Genomic DNA, 22,306 nt, shown 5'->3' on the forward strand with positions numbered 1-22,306 from the left:
TTAGATAGAAAAAAATCTTGGTTGAGTATATACTAAAGCAGCTTTTTGCAAAACCACCACCAACATTATATTATGATATGCATAATGTCATTCTAATACAACTTAACATCTGGAAACACACTGCCTGACTAGGCCATTTTTTGGTACTTCCAGCAAATCCATGACTCTAAAATCTGTAAGCCACAGACAAACATGATAGGCTTTCAGAAATTAGTAATATGTCTTTTAAATGAAATATGTACTTCTAATCATTAGAATAAATGAAAAATAAGCCTGTTTCTCTTGAACACTACTCTGATAATCTGTTCAGCAATGGATGCAACAGTGAGATTTCATGTTTTGGTAACAGTTAGGTAAGTAGATAACAATAAGCAACAAGATTTGAATCCATGCAGCATTAGAATTCCATATTACAAATGTGTTTGCAAACTAAAATGGATCATAAGGATGGGGTTTGTGTGCCTACACAGGGGAAATATGATTGAGGCTGTTTGGCATGGGGTTTTTTGGCTTTTTTTCCCTTATGACCAAGGAGTTACATGCTGAGTTTTCCCACCAGCCCCCTAAATTGATGTATGCTAGCCTTGAACTACACTGTCCTTGACAGATGGTCATTGGGCTGAACCTCTGGCAACCGGAAAGGTTTGAGAGATTGGCAGTTTCAGCAACTTCTTTTCCTTGGGCAGGGCCAAGTTGATATTTCCTCAGCTGTGTTCCAAAAAAAAAAAAAAAAAAAATTGCAACACGAAAGGAAAAGATTTTTTATGAACTTAATTGCAGATCCGACATCATCTCCGCTCCCTGCTCTGAAATCCCTTTCATACCACACTCTTTTGGCATTTGTAATACTGCTGAATGACATCTTGGTTTGTGAAAACATCTCATGTAATACAAAGTCACCTTACTCAAGACAAAAAGCAGCTAATTTTAAAGAGAGAAGAGATTCAATAACCTAGTACTAAGCTATCTCATGCAAGGCATTTAAGGATCTGAAAGTCATCTACAATTCTATGATGCTTGCTGTGATTGATCACATTTTACGTATGGAAAAGATGAAGTATTGTACATTTAAAAGGCAAACAGAAGATCTAATATTGCATCTTATTTCTTCTTTTAAGCCTCCAAGTGTGTTTTCAGAAATATTTTAAATTCCAAATTAAGTCTTTAGATTTAAGATTGAATTACTACTGTATCGTTTTCTTCAGTGATTAGAAATCATGTAGAAGGAAGTTCCCTTGATCCACGTCAATTTTCTGTAGAAAACTACCTTCTTCCAAGACCCACTCCCTATCATAGTCTGACCTCTGATTTACATAGCTGGTGACCAGAAATTTCCTCCTGACAGCAGCAGAGAGTGCTTCACAAGCTCCAGTATGTTTGATATGGGAACAGTGTACAAAGCAGAATATCAAAACTCTGATGTCTTCAAGACGTTAATTTTCCTCCTGGCCAATGGACAGAGCAGAGCTCAGAGCTCACCCTGTCCCTGATTGTGAAAGCCATCACCAATAAAATGAATGAATTATGGTCAAAGCTAGAGGAAAACAGAGAAAAGCCAAAACTATAAGAGTACCTTCTCTTGGAGCCTCTTTACAAAATTGAACCCACTGAAACACACAACAACCATGAGGAGCACAGAATTTTTACCTTTTTTTTCCTTAGGTATCTGTGCTGTTGCTCCCACTGCCTACTTTTGGACTCTTTCCTGTAATTATGGGATCTATCTGCCCACTGCACTGTCACACTTGATAGTAATGGTGCTATGTTCCTGCTCAGGTTGAAAAAGGCATTACAAAAGACCCCGAGTCAGCAATCTCATAAGAGAAAAGGAAGTTTGCAGTCATTTTGAAAGAGTCACAGCTAGAAAATCAGTCCTCAGTCCTCAGCCTTCCACCAGCCCTGCTGCAGGCTGCCATTTGCACGAAAGAAGGCATGGGAGACACAGCAGGACTGAGCCACCCAGAGCATGTGGGATGGCAAGGAAAAAGCAAGGAAGAAGGAAAACAAAGATAACAAATTGCTTCATTAGTTCTGCTGCTTATGAAACAACTTGCTAGAGTTAGTGGCCTTGGCAATGTCCTGTTTAAATAATATCAAGGTTGAGTTCAAGGACTCTAGGGGAAAAAACTATTTGAGTTTGCAAGTACAGTGGAAAACTAGTCTATTATTATTCTGTGGTTTTCTGCACGTGAAATTTGTTCTTTCAACATTTCATTAAAATGTACTCATATTAAATACCCAAACTATGCCTATGTTTAAATAACTTCACCTGAAAACAACTGTAAGTTTAATGATACGGTTAGCAGTCCTTTCCTGACACTTTACAATCTTGCAGATTCAACAGCAAAATGCAAAATCATAACAACCTATGAATAAAGTGTGTGGAAATGGTTGCAGATAGTAGGTCAACAAAGACTCAAATTAATTGCTTTCTTAAGCAATCAATTGTTAACAGGTTATTCTTTTTAAATATCCTAAAAAGCAAAATGCTAGTGGTTTGAACTACTGAAATGATAAAACTGTTGAAAGAACAAATATCATACTTCAAACCATGGAACAAACCCACCAAAATTCTTCTTGAAAAAATATGCAATAAAGTAAAACTAGAGAAAGGATATATATATATTTTTTTCCACTTATTACTATAGTGATAAAAGTACTATTATTTCACTGCATGTATAGACTGAAGATTTTTCTCTATTCTCAAACTTTTGAGTATTATCAGGCACAAAAAGCAATTTAGAAGCAGACGTTTAACTGCAAAACCAGACACACTTATTTACCTTTGGACAACTTGCCAAATAAAGTTAATGAATAAAGATACTTTCTGGGGGACATGTGAACAGAAGTGGCCATATTTCTCCAGCAATCATCTGTTTGTCTGTCCCAAATGTGAAGAGGTTGCTATCCTCAACTCCAGTTCCCATCATCAGTGTAGTCCAGATGCTTTTTTTTTGTAAATCCAAAGAACTTCAAGATAAAAACAAAAATGTAATAGACCAGACACATTTCCAGCTTCCCATGTGGTGGTTTTCTGAAGCGAGTGGCAGAATAGTTCATGGAACCTGATTTATTGGGACACAAGTCATTGCATATCAGCTAAGGCACTGCTTAATTACACAGCCCTAGGAATGTCACATTATTCTAACTCCCTCCTTTGCCAGAAAAGAACAAGGATGGAGATATTCTCAATTTTGTTTTTTATAAATGCTAGCAAGTATGCAGCTTCTGCATACAGCTGGACAACTGCAAGAATATATTATATTATGGTAGGATTCTCTCAACAGTGCTCTCATGTTACAGTGATAACTGTTTTTTAAGAGTTAAAAGCTCAGTGTTCAAAGAGATAATGAAATTCCTCTATCTCAAGCTACCTTCTTCCTCTGACTTTTATAACCAAACTCATCACATCCCAATTTTACAGCAAATCAAACTTACAAACTGAAAATATGTATGGTTGGTTTTGAATCACAGAAAGGTGAAAGAGCTGGAAAAAAACTCCTCAGAGTCTTGCTTGGATAAGAGAAATGGAATAGTTTCCAAACAGCACTTCTGGTGATGTGGCAAAGGCTTCCCAGTATGGGCTTAACTCTAATCACATTCATGTTCACTTGTGTTCTAAATATCTTCAGATTAGATGAAGTTAACTTCAGCTTCACTAACATCCATCTCCAGTTCCCAACTGCAGTTTGACTAAAGGCGAATTCCTTTGTTACAACTCATAAAAAAGATCAAGCTTTTACAGTTTTCATCAAGTATAAAACAAATGTATGTGGGTACCACTACAGCAGAAAGAGGAGTAGGAAGTTTGAGTGTTTCACTTAAGGCTTGAGGTTGGAAGGGATCTCTGTGGAGGTCATCCTGTCCAACTCTCTGCAAAGCCACCTACACTTAGTTGTCCAGGATGGTGTCTAATTTATTAAATGTGGCTAAAAATTAACAGACATAAAAAAACATGAATTAAAAAAATGTTGATTCTTAAATATATATTTTAACTATATTTTTCAAAGCATGGCACTTGCAACTTACTTTCTGCCTCTCTCACACACTCATATGAACCCCCAAACACACATATACTGAAAGAGACAAAAAATCCATAACACTTATTTTCACCAGATCACAGAGATTACCTAATTGCAGTATAACAAAGCAGTTCCATGTTTGTTAAGATTCCAATGCCCTTACATATGCCCAAAATGTAGTTCTCAGTTCACATATCATGTGAGGACAAAACCTTTTATGGAGTGAGATCCAGGTAGTTCTCTGGACACCCGGTGTGGGTTGGGATTATAGTAATAATCTGTGATATTGTATATGAAATGAATTACCTTTTCTCAATCACTTAAGAGAATACTGAGTGGTTTGCTGAGGAACCTCCAATGACTCACAAGGTTTTGTGTCTCAGGTCTTCAGCAGCACAACAGTAACAGCAATGTTCACTTTGGGTCTAGTTTGACAGCAAACAGAAAGGGATAGAAACATGTTTTCTGTACAGCAGAATTGGAAAATAGCTGTGACAGGTATTCAAGGCTTGGAAACTCATGTTTAGAACTGACAGCTCCAGCAGGGCTTCTGAACTAACCCATCTGCACGTGTAGTCTCCCTGCAGCCTACTTTAGAGCTCCAAGACAAGACTGGACCAGGTTCCTGTCTCCCAAATAAGGTTAAAAGAGCCTCAAAAGTGCAACAGAGCATCCTCTAAAATCCTGAGACATGACCACAAGCCTAAAAACACCAAAGAGCAATGCAATAAGATAACTGAAGTCAAGTATGTACCTGTGTACTCCTAGGAGGCTGTAGCTACCAAGCTAGAGGTAGGTTTGCAGCAGCAGTGACCAGGACAAGGAATCAGATTCCAGAGACCGTGTTTCTCCTCATTTGACCCTCAGTGTACAGTTCTGGACCTAAAGACTAAGCACTTTTGACTACACCACTGCACAGTGAAATGTGCCTTCCTTTGTGGCATTATTTCATACATATTTCAGTTTCTGTTTCATTAGAATGAAACATATTTCAGATGCAGTATTTAAGAATTATTCAGCATCTGGGACTTGAATAGCTTTTAGCCAAGTAATTGCCAGGGTCATTCAAAGAGCTGAACCCACAGAAGCATGAGATCATAATCAGCAGTGATTTGACTTGCATCATAGATCAATTTTGAGCTGTTGTTTCAGTTCTTTGGGAGCAGTACAGACAGAAAAAGGGATAGAGAGGAGACAGCGGGGTGTGGGGGGAGGGTGGAATCCAACAAAAAAATCCCAACCCTTTCTTTTTCTTGAACTAACCACAACAGATTACTTCCAGTTTCTTCTGAAGTCAAGAGTAACTGCAGACAAAATCAGTAAATACAATGATACCCTAATGAGGGGCAGCAGTTCACAAAAGCAGTAAAATAAACCACTGCAGAACATGATCCTTTGTATCCAAGAAAGCTCAACTGAAATGCACTGCGGTAGCTGTGTAATGCCTGGTGGGAATAGTTCCTATAGATTTAGCCAAAAGTGAATGTAATTCAGATTTGACCCTTTCAACGCACTGGAGTACAAGTTTTGAGGAGGTGACTTTATTGAGAGTACAAAATCACATTGAACTCTTACTTGTGGTGTAATTTTGCTTGCTTTTATGAAGTTTCTCATGGTAGGCTCTCACATGGAGAAACTGTATGAATGGAATGAAAGATATTTCCAGAGTAACCATGGAAGCACCAGAAAAAAATTTAGGCTTTTCTGGTGGTGTTTCCACTTTCCCCCACAAGTTACTACATGACCACATTTCCTTTTACAAGAGCAAAACGTCTCAAAATATTTGAAATAATTATTTTAGGTTTTCACATAGGGATTTAGTTGTACAGTTCTTGGATATTGCTCTTATAATTAATAATAATAGCAACAACAACAGTTTTGCCAATGCTACAGAGCAAATCGAGAGTCTTGATAGACAGCCACCTGCTTTTACAGGGAAAATATGATCTCAGAACCTGGAAATGACTGGATTTCAGTCTTTCTGCCAGAGATCTCTCTGCACTGCCTCTGAGTAGTACAGCAGATCAGCCTAAATGCATAATGTTAAGTTTAAAATTTCTGCTAGCTGAAAGTCCTGCTCCTCCTCCCTAATTACTGAGTCATGTTTTTTTGAACCCGTATATCCACAGCACAGTTCATAGGAGAATCAGTGCTGTTCTAGCTCAGCACAACCAACTATAACTCATGCTCTGAAATCATGTCTTTAATTGCAGCCCTGACTTTTTCCTTCCATCTCCCAGACAGCTTCCCACAAGTGTGCATTGCCAGAGCACTTAATTTCTGCCTGTGCAGGATGGCAGGATGAAGGTTTAAAAGGCCGTGTAAGCTTACATCTTGGAGATGAACAAAATTAACCAAATAACAAAGTAGAGGCAATTAGGCTACTACAGAATCATAAATAAATACTTCACATATGCAGCTCAAAAGAAAGCTCTATGTTCTGGGCTCCCTAGCAAAACAAACATGCAAAACAACTGCTTTTAAAAACTGAGACATCTAGCAGCTGCAGCTTAACTATTTTATAATGCATCCATCTTTGCCAGCCATGGGAGTAGGACAAGGATGTTCTTGTTGGCCTCTTCAGAATCTGTGCTCTTGCAGTGTTCCTCAGTAGGCAGCTGGGTAATTCCTCCCCAGCACCTTGGACTGATTGCAGACCAAAACATAAAATTTCATGATATGTAATGCCATCACTCTTTTTAAGCTAGGTGTGTTAGAAATACATGGAGTTAAAAACTCCAGATTACAAAAAATACCCCATTTCATCAGACATACAGAGAGATTAATTAGCTGTATGAAGCCACAAATGCCCAAAACTAAAGGATACTAGCTGCCTGAGGGAAGGACAGCACAAGTCAGTTTACATCAATAACCTGTACTAGGTATTAGATGGAATAGGTGTTTTAAAGCCCTGCTCAACATTGTATTCTCTCAGGAGCATTTTGCTCCAGTCCTGTCCTCACACTGTTTATTCATATCCATCTGTGCCTGCTAGGTGGTGCTGTGGGATGGCTTTTCTAAGGCAGGAAAGGCAAGTTGCTTTTTTCATTCCCCTCAGTGATATTTTTTCCTTCTGCGTGAGAACAGCTGCAGTGTTTTCTGTATCTTGGCTGTACAGGATGTGTCCTGTCAGGTCTCTTGCCGAGCACGCAGTGGCCACCTCTGAGGATGCTGCTTCTGCAGAGCAGTCAGAGAAAATGAGTGCATCAGCTTTCATCTGCACGTGTCCATGTAGGAAAGCTGGAACCTCAGATGGAGGCAGGAGGTATCAATATCTACTCTAAAATGTTCAAAATTTTCATTTCCCTCTGATTATGAAGATGAACTTAAACTATTTTCACTGACAAAGAAGGATTTAAAATTAAATCAGACACACAAATCAAAAGCATGGTTTCAAAGAAAAGGGAAAGACTAAAACTTCCTGGAGGTCCAATGAGTGAAATGTCTCCCTTTTTCCCTCTCAGACTGCAAATTATTTCTATGATGAATGACAACCTTCTGCAAAAACTTTGGAAGATAACCATTTGAAAAGCGTGATAATGAGAAGGATGCTGGTTTAGACTTCTTTCTTTTCTGTAATCAACCAATAACTCAAGTGGCAGGATGCTCTCAGTATCATAAATGGTGCAGACTGGGATTGAACTATTCAGACCTGTAGGTAAAGTAAGTCTGGTCCATCTGTTCCACATAACTTCATGTTGGTTTAGCCAAAGATGACGAATAATCCTAATCCACCCTTCTGAGCAGAAGGGAAATAAAACAAAACAACCTCCAAGATGAGTAACTGTAGTACTACATCATATGATGACATCAGGAAAATCTTGTGCTCAGTTTTCAGATCCTGTCCCATGGCCCAGTGCTTTGGGACACTATCAGAGCCCCTGCTGTTCCTATACAAAAGCCACCCTAGCAAATGGCATGTGTTTTTAACACAGCCTTCAATTTCTGTGTGATAAATTGACATTTTTTTGTCTGATGCTCTGCTATGAATGATCTTCTACTGCCAGAAACTGAACTTGGGCATTCACATTGCATTCCTTCATCAGAGAAGAATGACAAGAAAACAAGAAGGGAAAATTTTGCAGGCCAGTGACAAAAGTTGAAATATATCATTCTCTCTATTGCATCCACAGCTATTACAGACATCCATCTGAGCAGTGCAGATCTGCCATCAGGTGGTCTATCATGTCTTTTCCCTTACAGCCATGCCCAATCCTTACTGCAAAAGACTCTACAGTTCCTGTGCCCATGGAAGAGTGGCCCAAGAAACATTAAACATGAAAAGACTGAGTATTTGTGGAAGCTAGACTAGTGAGAAATGGAAAAAGAAAATATTACCTCAACAGAAAGCACTGCAAACCACAGAGAGTGGCAGTGACAGAAGTGGAATTCTATCTTCTCTATTTAATAAATATAGTAAAGTATTTTACTAAATTTAATATACATAATATATATTATAGTATCTTCAGGAAAACACAGCCCCCAGAGATTAATAGTTTTGAAGCAACTCTATGCATTAATAGCTGTGGGAGTCTTTTGTCCCACTTTACTCTTTCTTTTCTAAAAGAATGAAATTGCCATATGCAAAGCTAAACTGGGGAAGCAGAAGCATTCAAACTGTAAGTTAGAGAAGTGTTACATTTCCCTTTAAAATCATAACAATAAGATGCTTAGACAACCACACTGACATTTAAAATGCAGTAGAGAAAAATAACTTCAAAGGTTGCTTTAATTTTATTACTGAGCCAAAGAAGGAAGCAGTTACACATTGCTGGAAATGAAAAAGGCCAAGCATACATTTACTACAGTTGTGTGTCTTTTAATAAGAAGAGGAAATTCAAAAATAAAAGGGACCAATCTACAAAAATTCCATGCTGACTGAGGTATTAACAGTATTTTTTATATTGAACATCACATTCTTGTTTTTTATTAATGTGGTCTTCAAAAAGAGAAAATAGTGGATAGATAGAGGGGGGCAAACCAGGAAGCATCTGAACTGCTTGTTCAATTGCTGTGATCAAAGAGGGTCAGAATATGGGAAGAGAGTACACAGCATGCCCAGATGAGGCTCATTTCAGTGTATCATGGGAGCCAGCTAGAAAACCTGCTGGTGTGCTGAAATTATTCTGAAAAGTCATTATATGGTATCCACTCTTAGAGGACTGTGGAGAGAAGAAAAAAAAAAAAACAAGAAAGGAAGAAAGAAAACCTATCAAAGAACCTTCCTTTTGATCTTGATCTTATGAAAAGTAATTGAGGTCCACATATCTTACCACACCTCCTCCTTTCTAAGGACAAGTCCTGTAACTGAGGAGACCAACATAAAATCTGGGAGATAACCATGACAAGTCCTGGGCAATAACCTGGTCAGGGACCTGAGCTGGTTGCAGCTCAGAGGTTCCTTGATATGCACTACATTCTGAATGAATACAGAGCTATCACGTGTGTTTTGGTGGTTTCCATTTTTTGATGCAACATATTTTTTCTGTTATCCAAGTATATCCAGCTAGTAGCCTGTGTTTTAAAGAACAACTAATCTAAATTAAAAAATGACAAACATTTTTGAGTGATGCCAAAAAACTAGATATGATAACAATTAGTATCAGGTTCAACTTTTACCTCCGTATCTGTCTTCACATATAATTTGTCCTTCTACTCCCTTATATTCTTCCTCCAGGGCTCTAAAATCCAAATACCAATTTTCCAGATGAAGGACCAAGGCAAAAAGGGATTTAAGAACTGGTTCAAGAATGTGTCTGGAAGCTGGATTCAGCCTGGGCCTCCAATGCAAAAACTCTCTCCCTAGCTGGGCCATTCTTCCAGGCTAAGCTACAAGTAAAACACTGGTACATTAACTGCTGTGTTGGCTGAACTGTCTTGGATCTGGTTTACATGATGCTGCAAAAAATATTGGATATCACCTTCCTTCCTGCAGGCAGAATTCCATCACTGCACTATATATATGGGAATGAGGACAGATACTGATTTAAGAAGAAAATTAGGATGAATTTAAGAGGAAAAATAAAGGCAATGAAGTATATACTAATTCAATTTCTGTTCAAAAAGAGGAAATTCAGGAAAATAACAGAGAGAAGATTTACCAGCACAGTTCTGCAGAAAAAGATAGGTCCTAAAAGCCTCATAGCAGTGGCTGTGGAGTACACAGCAGATTCAAGTCATACTTTTAGAGGAGTAAGAGATCCTTGCACAGACAAACATTGGAAGAGACTTTGGAATTTCTGCTACTTCCACGCAAACTCTCCTTGCATTTCTTCAAAATCCAGTGAAAAGGATTCACACCAATTGTGCAGTGCTCAAAAATCTTTAACAATTCAATAATCATCAAAACAGAGCTGAGAGGAAAGAGTAACTTGGTAATGAAATCACAAAGCTTACTACAAACAGTTGGAGAAACTGAGTGATTAACAAAAAAAGTCTACCCACATCCTCTGAATTAATTGAACTGTGCTTGTGACAGAATAAATATCATAGTGTGTTGAGATAAATATGTAAACTGAGCCTAAAGCTCTAGTAAAATAAGGATGGAACACCAGCATTCTTCAAATCTGATAGAATAAATACAAAGTAACCATAATGCCCTTTCTTTAAGTCATAAAATCTCAGAATGTTAACACCTACTCAAGAATACAAAAGGTTGGCCACTTCCTTTCTCCTACAGGAGTGCAGGAGTCTTCTCAGTACCACCCCTGCAACCCTCCACTCCCATGCTCTTTTCTGCTGGCAGAATAACCAAAATCTCTGCCTGAAATTCAAGACACCTAACTAAATCTCGGGAGATCTGGATGCCAGGTTTGTTTCTTATACTGGTCTCACCATGCAGTTCAGATGAAGTACTGGTACTTTGTTGAAAAATATCCATTCACTATGGTGCATTTTCACAGAACCACAGAATCAGAGAACAGTCTGGACTGGAAGGGACCCACCAGGATCATGAAGTCCAACTCTTAAATGAATGGCCAGTTCAGGGATGGATCCCATAATGTTGGTGCTATTAGAATGTGCTGTAACCAGCTGAGCCAATCTCAGGGCATTTCCTTATGTTTCACAGTGATCTATCTCCTGTACCACACATGCCACTGACATGGTCCTGTTAGTGAAGGCAAGAAAGAATGACTGAGTACAGAGGGTATTTGCCAGTATTACAGAACATTTTGCAAATGCTTATTTTAACCATTAAATAGATTAAGAAAACTGTATCACTTGACCTTCACTAAAAGTCTGAGCTAACAAATCTGAGTCTGGTGACATTTCAATGACTGTGCACCACAAGAATGTCCCTGCTTCTCCAGCTAAACATTCTAATATCCCACATACCTTCTGCCAGGCACCACAGCCATTGACAAGAAAGATGCTTCACTATAACACCTAAGAGCAACAAGACCAGAAAACTGCCAACCTAGAAACTGAAGCATTATGCACCAGAGTTCACAAAACTGATTCCAGAAAAGGTGCATACGCAACTGCTCATTTTAACTTTGAAACATTACTGAAAATGCCGCTTATTAAACTTCTGAGTTAGGACTATTGGTATTTCTACCCTGCAAAATGATAACACAGCTGTCCCAAAAGGTTTGGCATAATGACCACAATGTGCTTTATACTGGCCAAGTTGATTTCTGCATTTAGATATGCATAGAAATCTCATGTGCATACTACACCATAAGCCTGCATTATAACTAGTGTATTTTTATCCTTAGAGCAACTCTCCTTTATTTCTTCATTCTGTTTCCCCTGGCAACTTATTTTCTACTTTTTTTCGGTCAGGCAATTGATTTTATTGTCAAAGACATTTCCCACTCGTGGCTTCAAGCATGCTGGATAAAGTAGGCTCCACTTCCTTTAGTCTCAGTCCTCAATACAAACTTTCCAACTGCACTTTCTCCTTTAAAAGCAATGCTGGACATAATGCTTGTTAGAAAACAATAGGAGCAAAGAACAGATATAGATATTAATATAATATATAATTATTAATTATATATATTAATTAATCTATTATCTAATTAATATAGATATTAATAGCTAGGAAAGCACAGCACTTCACTTACAAATGTGAATGGTAACAGGCCTATGACACTGAACTACTGTAAGGAGTGAGGGAGATCAAAGTAATTCTAAAAGCTAACACTGACTTTAGGGCTGTTTTTCAGTTTTCTCCCTATCTAATTCTAATATACCTCTGACTTTTTTCTCTCCTCTTGTCTTTCCTTCACAACAAGAAATCTGTACATCTGCATAGATGCATGGTATTTTCTGGGAATAGTTGGACATATTTCACTCATCTCTAACCCGACACTTTCTTAGACAGTTTTGAACAGATGATACTGAGTGAAAAGTTGGGTCTGAGCATTTGCCACATTGTTGGCAGTTAATCATTACATTTTCTCATTCTCCACTTCAAACGAGTTGAAATCAGATCTCTGATGTCTTGTAAGGGAACTGTGTGTTTTCTAATATCTCCTTAATCTACAAGAGCTCATTTTGAACACAGAAAAATGTGTATTCATCCCTTCAAAATACTCAGAAGCCAATGCAACAGATGGAGCTACAGGAAGAGTTAGTGCTGCAGAACTCAGCTACTTTTATGTTTAATGGAAGGACTTAGAAATCTACCTACAAATACGTTTGGTAAAGAGCAGCAGCACTCACACCAGTCCGTTGAGTTAGAGAGACCAAAGCAAGTGCTTAACACAGTGCTGAGTAGTGTATCCTATTCCAAGTTTATTGCAACATCCTGATCCTTATCTTCAAAGCACTTATTAAATACAATTTAAAATAAACTCAGTTCATGCAACAGTGCTGATCCAGTTTCTGAGTGAAAGAGGAAGAAAGCTCTCTGGTGGCCAGGGTGAGCATAGGCTCAAGACTTCGACAGGTAGGAAACAGGAAAGCTCCTGTAAAGCCAGGATTTCATTTCTCCATCCCATAGCCATTTTCATAACAACAGATCAATGGCCAAATGAACAGTAGATTAACTACCAGAGGCAGCTGTTAGGCTGAGCTGGATATCCAGTTTCAGTTGTACCTGTTCACCACAGCCCAAAATCTCGAGTGCAGGGCAGCCATGGCTGAGACTGCCATAATTTTAGGCTTTGAGATCTCAGTTTTGCTCTGAACCTTTCCAGGAAGCAAAGGAGTCAGAAAGCCTTTAAGACTGATACCTAGCTAACATTTCTACCTGGTCTAGGCCTGAAAACAGAACAAAACACGAGGCTTGTCAGAGCTGTGGCTGGAGGAACGGGAGCAATGATGCAATCTAAATAGACTGTGCTTAAGTTGTATGGGGCATCTCATTTGTCAGAAGCTGCAGGAAGGTTTGTTAACCATCAGGACAGCAGATTGAGAAGAAAACATGTGAAATTGATCACAGCAGGTCCCCAAGCTGTGTCAATTTTCCTGGATACTTAATTATTTTAGCTAGCCAGAGTTCCTAGATCACCTTCCAAACATGTTGAGAATAAAGCATGGGACAGTTCTACAAGCACAATCTCCTGCTCAAAAATCAGGCATATGGATAGACTCTCGATACACACAATTATTTTTCAAAATATATGGCCAGAAAATTGAGTGAGATCCAAATACTTAGTATTTCCAATATTCTCAACAAAAGGATATATCATCCAGGTTGGCAGTCATTTCACTCAACGTGCTTAGGGGTTTGATACTACTAATAATAGTACTTTGATTTTATAGCCCCTTAGAACCTACAAACCAATTTTTGATATTTATTTGGAGACCGACTTCAAAATACAGTTGCGTAAGATTGGGTGAGAAATTTCTTGAGGAAAAGATCAAGTATTGTCAACTTTGCTTATGTCTTGCAAATGACTTGTGGAGACTAATTTAGTCAAGTTTTTTTTTCGACTGAGTATTTACCTCCACATACCTTAAGTGATTCATTTGTAAAAAAAAAAAAAAAAAAAAAAAAAAAAAAAAATTAAAATTTGAGTTTTTTGTGAATAAGAGTATTATTTATCTCAAAATTTTCCTGGAATGACTATCAACCATGTGCATGCTTTAACCTGCCCCAGCACCATGTAGAAAATGCAGCCCCTAATGGATTTGTTTGAAGCCAGGTTGATGGGGCCCTGAGAGGCCACTTGGTCTAATGGAAGGTGTCCCTGCACATGGCAGGGGAAGCCTGGAAATAAATGATCTTATGAACCCTCCCGATGCAAACCAGTTCTGTGGTTCTGTGATTCTATGACTTTCCTTTTGCAGTCAACAAATATACCCATAGAACTACACTGTTCTACCTAAATGTCTTGGGTTTTGTTTTTCCTTTTGCTTTGAAATAGGTTTTTATTGCTTCTTTCTGACAGAATTACATTTTTAAACATTCAGAAAGCCATTTCTTCAATACCAAAGGAAGCAAAAGGTTCACGCAAGGCACAGGGAACAACTTGATAGTTAAAGTCTGTAGTTAACTTTGCAATGTAGACAGAAGCAAAGTAGGAAAAAAATTAAAACAAGATGTGAGATAGGAATCTTTAATCAACCTTGTTGTATCAGCCTAGGCCCAGCATTCCACTCTGACTTCTGAGGTTACCCAGCACCACTTTGAAAATGGATTATTTTCCACTGAAAACAATGCCAAAAAGGGGCTTTAGCTCCCCTGGGGGAAATTAGAACAGCCTGGATCATCAGATGGGAAAAAATAATCATTATCAGGAGCAGTCAGAAACAGGGGGAAAAGAAAAGGTGAAACTAGACTCAGATTTTGGACCACTTTATGCCTTAGAAGTGGCTTTGAAAATCAAGATGGATTGGCAAAAGCTTATGGGTTTGTGATGCAAAGAAACATTTGCTTCTCTGGATATATACTCCTATGTTTTTTCCAAGATGTTTGGTCCAGAATGTACTTTTTGTAAACAGTCAATAGCTAGTCCTTCAGAACTTAAAGCTCTGATACACTTAAAGTATTGTACACTTTCTTTTAATAGGTCAGAGGAATTACCAATGCATACAAAAGTTTTTATGCACATATATACATATGTATATGTATACACATACATATATATATGTAAAACATCATACATGCCTACAGATGAAAAATACATAATATGAACTTAATAAGATTTAATCCATACATTTCTTTAACCTGGTGTCCCTTCTTTTGGGTAAGAGAAATTTCCATTTACCTGCTAGTGTTCCATCAAAGAGCTCCAGTGCCAGCTGCCAGTATAAACAAATGCCTCAAGTCCATTTACAACCAGCTTAAATATATTTGCAGTACAACACAAAAACTTCATTCCAACTGGAGCAGCAGCAGCAATGCATAGGTGGCAGAAATACTGAGAAAGTGATGAAATATCATCTCCCAGGCACTGAGAAGTTGAAACACAAGTGCTACAGGATGTGGCCAGTTAAGGCATCATCCTTGAGAGGTTAGTTTAAAAAAATAAAAAAAAAAAAGATAAGAATGAAGGAGCAATCCTGAAAGCACTGTTAACTAACATCCAATTAACTTCTAGTTTTGTCTTCTTAGAACCAAATTCCCTTACACGAATGTCCCATGCTAGCACCAAATGCTAAAAGAAAACCTGGTTGACACTGATATTTCCTATTTACATAATTTGTAGCTTATATAAGATGGTTAGAGCCTTGGCCTTGCTATAGCCCTCTTTTGCATGCCTGCAGCAGCTCACTGCTGACCTCAGTTATGTATTAAAGCTATCTGGAAGCCAACAGCATGTAACCATACACCCATAATTGAATACATACTTGAATGCTTTGTCAAACAGGGAACCACTGATGAAACTGATGAATTGCTGCCCATATAATTAATGATGAAATAGTAGTTGTGTACATTTACATTGGGATTACGCTGCCAATGTTCTATGCCAGGAATTTATCAGCCAATGATGACTGGAAAGCAGCCTACAGGCAGTCTGTGAAAGTCCCCTGCCACACACTGGTGTGGTCACTTATGGCTGGACACATCTTGCAAAGGACCAGCAGTGGGCCTGAGTCTGGGATGTGTCATTAATGCTCTTATCTCCACATAGTATAATGAAAGAATGGTACTGCTACCATCACACTTCCAACCTAGTGCCTATATAATACCAATCTGCAACAGAAGGTTCTTTCTGTACCATAGCAAACAAGTCAGCTAAGATTAAGTTTCTTCCTGCTTTTCAGTTCTTCACCCTGACACAGTTGGTGCCTCTGAACTGGTACAACGAAACATTGCCAGTGCAGTCACAGCACTGGAATTTTAACTGCCTCTCTAATAATTTTATTCAGAGCAAACTTAGATAAATGCACTAAAATTATAAACAACTTCTGTTAATCCATCAATATAAGCATTCATTGATACTCAGAGGGGTAAAACTGCAGCAGAATTAGGAAGAGTATGGAATATAATGGCAACAACCTGGAGAGACTTTCAGTAAATTGCTTATAGTCCTTCTTTCTCACTAATTTAAACCTTTATTTCCCAGAAGTATTGCTGGGTGCATAAGGTGATCTTGGAGCTGGGTACCAAATCACAGCTGCTGCAGTGCTGTGTTCCAGCCCCAGAAGTGCTCTGCTGAACCTGTGTGATGCAACAATCCACTGCTCAAAGTGAGCAAGGGTGACAGAGCCAGCAGCCCCTTGCAAACAGCAGAGCAAGCAACAGTGAAGGGGCAGATTTTGATAAAAACAATATCTGTGAAACAGCTTCAACAACCTCTGCTGCTAAGTATATTAAACCCAGTCAGAGATTTTGAGAAGGCAAGAAACCATGTGTCACAGCTATGGCAACTGAATAACTATATGCCTCCTGCATCCTATTAGAGGGATTTGTCCCAACACTTAATTGGCAGTTTCACTATTCCTTTTTTGCTCAGCAACGTTAACATATTTTTCATCATCTTTTCTGTGGAAAAGGCACCAGCATAGCAAGGCTGAAAATCAGACTGTAGGTGCATTGCAAATTCCAGGGCTTCATTTTTCAGAGAAAGGCAAAACCACCCTTAAGTGAATAATGCAGCTGTCCCACCACACTGACAGTGAGCCTGCCATACCTTTGGCTAACTTCTGGCACAGAGACAGGGACTTAGATCTCCTCCAAGACAGTCGAAGAATAATGAAAAAGCAACTTTGATGCTACCTGAAACCAAACTATTCAAAGCACATTGCCTGCATTCCTCAGCTGCAGGCACTGAGCCAGGACATGGAGATAATCATTCAGGCTGGCCATGGGGGAGGGAGAAAGGAGCTTAAGGACCCAAGAGCTGAAGTGCTCAAAGCAAGAAAATCTAGAAAGAATTTAATCTGCAAGGTAGCAATACAGTCATGTTTCTCTCCCATTCCACCCCCATTATGTGCTTTAGAGAATTAAAACAGTCATGGATATGGCAGTATTTTGGTTCCCTTTTTGCTTTTTCATCTGTTACATAGAAAATGAGGATCTATATGAATCAAATGGTTTCTCTCTCATCTTGCACTGCCTTTCCACTGCTTTTTAAATCCCCTGTTTCAAAAGGACAAATAGCCCAGCGTAATGCCTAGTCAAGAGTGGAGCATTTTATACTGGGGAAAAGTTTATCTTTTCCCAATCATGAAGTCTGCCCTTTAAGCCTAAGATTTGATAACCGTAATTAACTTACTTTTACTTATCTACCAATATAGGTATGTCAACCTAAGATAAATAAGTTCTCTCAATACTGCAGCATCTGTTCCTTGACTTGACAATCTGCTGCAGCAGTGAAGTTTGCACATTGTAGAAAAAATCCTAGTTAAAAAAGGACTCCTCCTGGGACATTGAACTCTTTCCCCTTGTGTTGCAAGAGCTCTCAGAGGAACATGGGAGAGCAGCAGCCTCTTCTATGTCACTGCAGTACCCAACAGAAACTTTCTGTGACTCAGACACTTGAAAAATTCCTGGAAATTTCTTAGTAACCGTAACTATGGATTCAACTCCACCAATTACAGCAACTTTAGAGCTGAAAACAAAAAACTACCATACTCTGTTCCAGCTACTGTGTCATACATATCTATATATGTACAGGTCTGCATGGTAAGAGCAGCAGCAGCCCCTGGCATGCCTTAATAAGCTTCCTATAGCTTATTAAGAGAGCCAACAGCCTGGAGAAGGGTGTGTCTGTGGGTTTACCCATCCTATGGCCCCTTAGGATGGCAGGTCAGTAGAATCTGTGTTCTGCTTGCTTTTCAAATTCCAGCTTTAAGTAGACTGTGCACTATATAAATCACTATTCTACTGGAGAAGACCTACCCAAGCTGCATATATTCCAGCTTTCAGCTTTTGTCTCAATACGTAGGGACCAACAAAGAATACCCTGCAGGCAGGTACCAGACTTTGCCCTCTGGGGCTCTCCAGGCAAAAGAAGACTTGACATTAGGAAGCATTTCTTTACTGAGAGGGTAGATAAACACTGGAAGAGGCTTACTGGAGAGATGGGCAAGTCCCCAGCCTGTCAGTGTTCCAGAAGTGTTTGAACAACACAAATACTGTCAGGCATTTGGTCTAGATGATTGTTGTAGGGAACTTCCAATTGAACTAGCATATTCCAGTTTAAGAAAGGGGTCACTGAATTGTACTCCCACAGTGCTCAGCAGAGCTGAGCAGGTAGAATGGTGAGTAGAGTGGTTCCAGAGAATGCCTAGGGAACTGCAAGTACAAAACCAAAAAATTTTCTCCGAGGTCAAGTGCAATGACAGCACAGACAGCAATGAGGGCATCTTTGCTTTTAGGAGCAGAGTACAAAAACAGTGGAAAAGAAGTAACAGCTCAGTGTGACGTGGTTTCCATGCAGAATATTATGGAACATTTTAGAGCCTAACACTCAGTCTACTTACACCCTAAAAGCATAAAACAAATAAAATGCACTTAAAAAAACCCAAAACCATATAAAATGAGAATTTTTGAGGGTCTTACCTTTGAGCCAATAAGCGTGTACAGCCATTGGATAGTTTCATTATGATTTATCACTCCATTCATGCCATCAACATAAAGCATTATCTGGCCCAAAGCTATTGCAAAGAAAAGAGAAAATATAATCAGAGCTGGTGAACACTTTTTTGTAATTCTAAGCATTGCTGACAATTTTCTCTAAGCAGGGTTTACCAGAGACCTAGGGAGTGCAACTAATAAAAGATATATTGGGCAAGATTGCACTGGATGAAATCCTGGGAAACTGCACTAACTTTACTGACTTATCCTGAAAATATAAGTGTGAATTTCATCCAGAGACAAGCCCAAACACTTGTTCCTTCCTAGAAGATGCCTTATTTTATGCTCTCAAAATATGCAAACAGTACTCTACAAACTGCTTACTGTTCCAATGGTTCCTTCAGCTACAGCGCTTTACATGTTGTGAGCCAAGACTTTCACCATTTGTTTCAGCACATAATATTTGGAATTAGTATATTTGGATTGACAGTTTCATTGAATTCCAGTGATATGAACATAAAACTGGGCAATTAACATCTATAAAGACATCAGCTATTCACTACTGCACAGTGCTCTCTTGAAAACAATTCCACATTTTAGTGAGAAAATACAAAAACTAGAGCATGGTTATAACAAAGTAGCATCTTTATTAATTTATCCTAAAGCTTTTACAACAGGATTACAAAATAGAGTAGTAAAATACTTTGTAACAGTAATTCCACAGTTTGCAATCCTGATAGTATGAGACTTTTGAGAGGCAACAGCTATTAAACCTCTTCTGACTGATAAGGACAGACATTTTTGTAAGGATTATGAAAAGTGAATTAGTACAATTCATCTATCATCTTCAAAAGTTTCCACTGTTAGATCTTCTGCTTTATAGCAGGAGATCAAAGCATAGTGGGATGAAAAAGAAATCACTGATGTAACACCTTTTAGCACAGGCTGTTGGCATAACAACTCAATTATTTACTGCACAGCTCAATGAGCCCCTACACTGCTTTATGGGGGGAAAAAGGAAAAAACCACCCACAGGGTGCAGAAAGTTATGACACTATGAATCTTCCAAACACATTCTGAATATTTGCTAACTTTTACACAGGCTGTGCACAGAGCAGTGTTGTTTACCCTGAGGGCAGATTTTCAAAGCCACCAATGTTAGGCAAGCACTTAGGTACCCCTATAGCCAAATAGCTAACAGTACTTTTCACACCATGTCCACCTTTATCCTTTGGTCCAGTTGGTCAATTTACAGTTAAAAACCTGAGGTACTATTTTTACATATTTATATTATTTATCTAATCTGTCACACAAAGCTAAAAGGAAAGCCACACTCAATGAACACCACACAATCAATGAAGACTAAGAAAAATCAAGCAAGAGAGCTCTGGCACAGAGATAACACATCTCTCAGGCAGGCATTGCCACTGGGGTATGCCAGGCACTCTCTGCTCCTCCTCTCCAGGAAGCAATCAGTCACCAGCCTCTGAAGACATGTCTCTCAGGTGAATGAAATCAGGTGGGAGGGACACAGGCCCAAGGGTTATGGTAAAATAAAAGGTGTAAGTCAGCCAGTAAAAAGAGATATGAATTACACTGCCTGAATAAATGGCTGCTTTGAAGCATTTCATTGCAGGTAGAGGAAATGCTACTATCCCAACAGTAATCAGAGAAAGTTCTTAATTCTTGTTTTAACTTCCTTTCAATGCTGAAATATTTGGCACTGGAGCAGGATGAGATACAGTCAGGATAAGGTCAACAAATCCATTTTTTCCCCCTTGCAAACTCTTTGATTGGGGATGAAGGGCTTTAATTTGAATTTGAAACAAATGTGAATCAAATTTTACTCTTAGAGCATGTTTTCCAAATTAATATAGAAATCAAAGACGGCAAAAAGTTTGCTTTAAAAAAACATGTACACAATACAAAACTACTCCATTGCTTATACTTGAGACTAATTAGACAGGATGCCTAAGTGAGATCTGACATGCATTTGTTTTGAGCCTTTTATATGTGACTCGTCATAACATCAATATGTTAAGGAAATTAATAGACCTTAAAAAGAAGCAAAAAAACGTTTTAGGGATTCTTGAAAACACAAGAAAAAAACCACTCCACCTTGTGCTTAAACTAGTGGCTAGTAAGTTTTACAGGGCAAGGAATTACAATGCCATGAAACAACCAAGATCAAAACAGTTAGGTGTCCACATCTAAGTCACATCTCCAGCAGTTATCTGCCACACATGAAGCTCTCATGCTGCCAAACATTGGTGTGGACCTTCATACTGCTATTTCTGTCTTCAGGGGTCAGAAAAATGAGACAAGATGGGTATGGTTGAGGAGAAATCTGTTTTCATTAAAAGGTAGAGTAAGATAAGAAGAATCTGTTTACTTTGTACTAAGATGAAGCCCCATAAATTCTCAGGAAAAGAAGGCCACAAGAAGACCTAAGAAAAGGAGAATGATGTTTTCATACCCCATCAAGTGTCTGTGCTGAGGAAGAAAAGGCATTTCCTTTACCATACCCACACCACACAGCTAAAATGGAAGACACCACCAAAAGCACCAGTGGAGGAGCAGGCTGGTGGACTGGAGGTCCTTGGGCCCTCCCAGGCCTTGGGTCTGGCTGAGTGAGACAGCAAACAGCAGTTTGGCACTAAATGGAGACTGATAGAGGACATTTTACATTCCCTTTACATTTACATTTTCTACCCAGCTGCTGTCTCAGCTGCCAGCCCTTGACTGTACTCTGCTGAAGTGGCAGTGGCTGAAGCACAAGCTCCACACACCCAGCTGCCCACACCAGCACCCAGGGCCTCATCTGCAAGGCAGGTCAGAAGGCCAGTCTAGCTCCAAATAATTAAAATTCACATTTGTATTTGTCTTTAACCAAACTTTCTTTTTTTTTTCCTTTACCCAAAAATGAGGAGACTATTTAATCCATTTAATCCCATCCCTCAGCTAACTGGAATTCTTCTTGGAAGTATATCAACAAGCTACTTGTATTAGGAAAGTTTACTATTGTGCAACAAGGGGCTGGGAGAGGGGAGTTTAAATATGAAGCAGACCTAATTTGGAATTTTTTTGTTCCCACTACCCTTGTCAAACCCTTAATCTTATGTGAAAGTAGTGTGTGACTTTACCCATAGCAATTTTCAAGTGGAAAATTGCTGGATTTCTTAGGAAAGGCTTAGGCTAGAAAAGGACAGACCAGCCAGAAAGCTCAGAGATTTCTGTGAAGTAAGAGGTTTAAGAAAGCCTCTAAAAACTTGCCAGTATTGGCACTGATACTCTCCTGGGATATAAAGGACCAAAGAGTAAAAGCTCTAGCAGAAAACATCATCACAATGAACATCACTTTAAGTCT

General features: G+C 38.8%; 1 protein-coding gene across 1 annotated transcript in view; it reads right to left on the reverse strand.

Annotated features, from left to right (window-relative positions):
- FHOD3 (formin homology 2 domain containing 3) overlaps positions 1–22,306 on the reverse strand; it is a 365,517-nt gene that overhangs the window by 127,978 nt on the left and 215,233 nt on the right. The window contains exon 6 of the mRNA XM_056484679.1: positions 18,925–19,019. Coding sequence (XP_056340654.1) covers positions 18,925–19,019 — 95 coding nt within the window. The remainder of the gene's footprint in view (positions 1–18,924; positions 19,020–22,306) is intronic.

The sequence above is a fragment of the Oenanthe melanoleuca genome, chromosome 2 (genome assembly GCF_029582105.1).
Source record: "Oenanthe melanoleuca isolate GR-GAL-2019-014 chromosome 2, OMel1.0, whole genome shotgun sequence".
Classification (NCBI taxonomy): Eukaryota; Metazoa; Chordata; class Aves; order Passeriformes; family Muscicapidae; genus Oenanthe; species Oenanthe melanoleuca.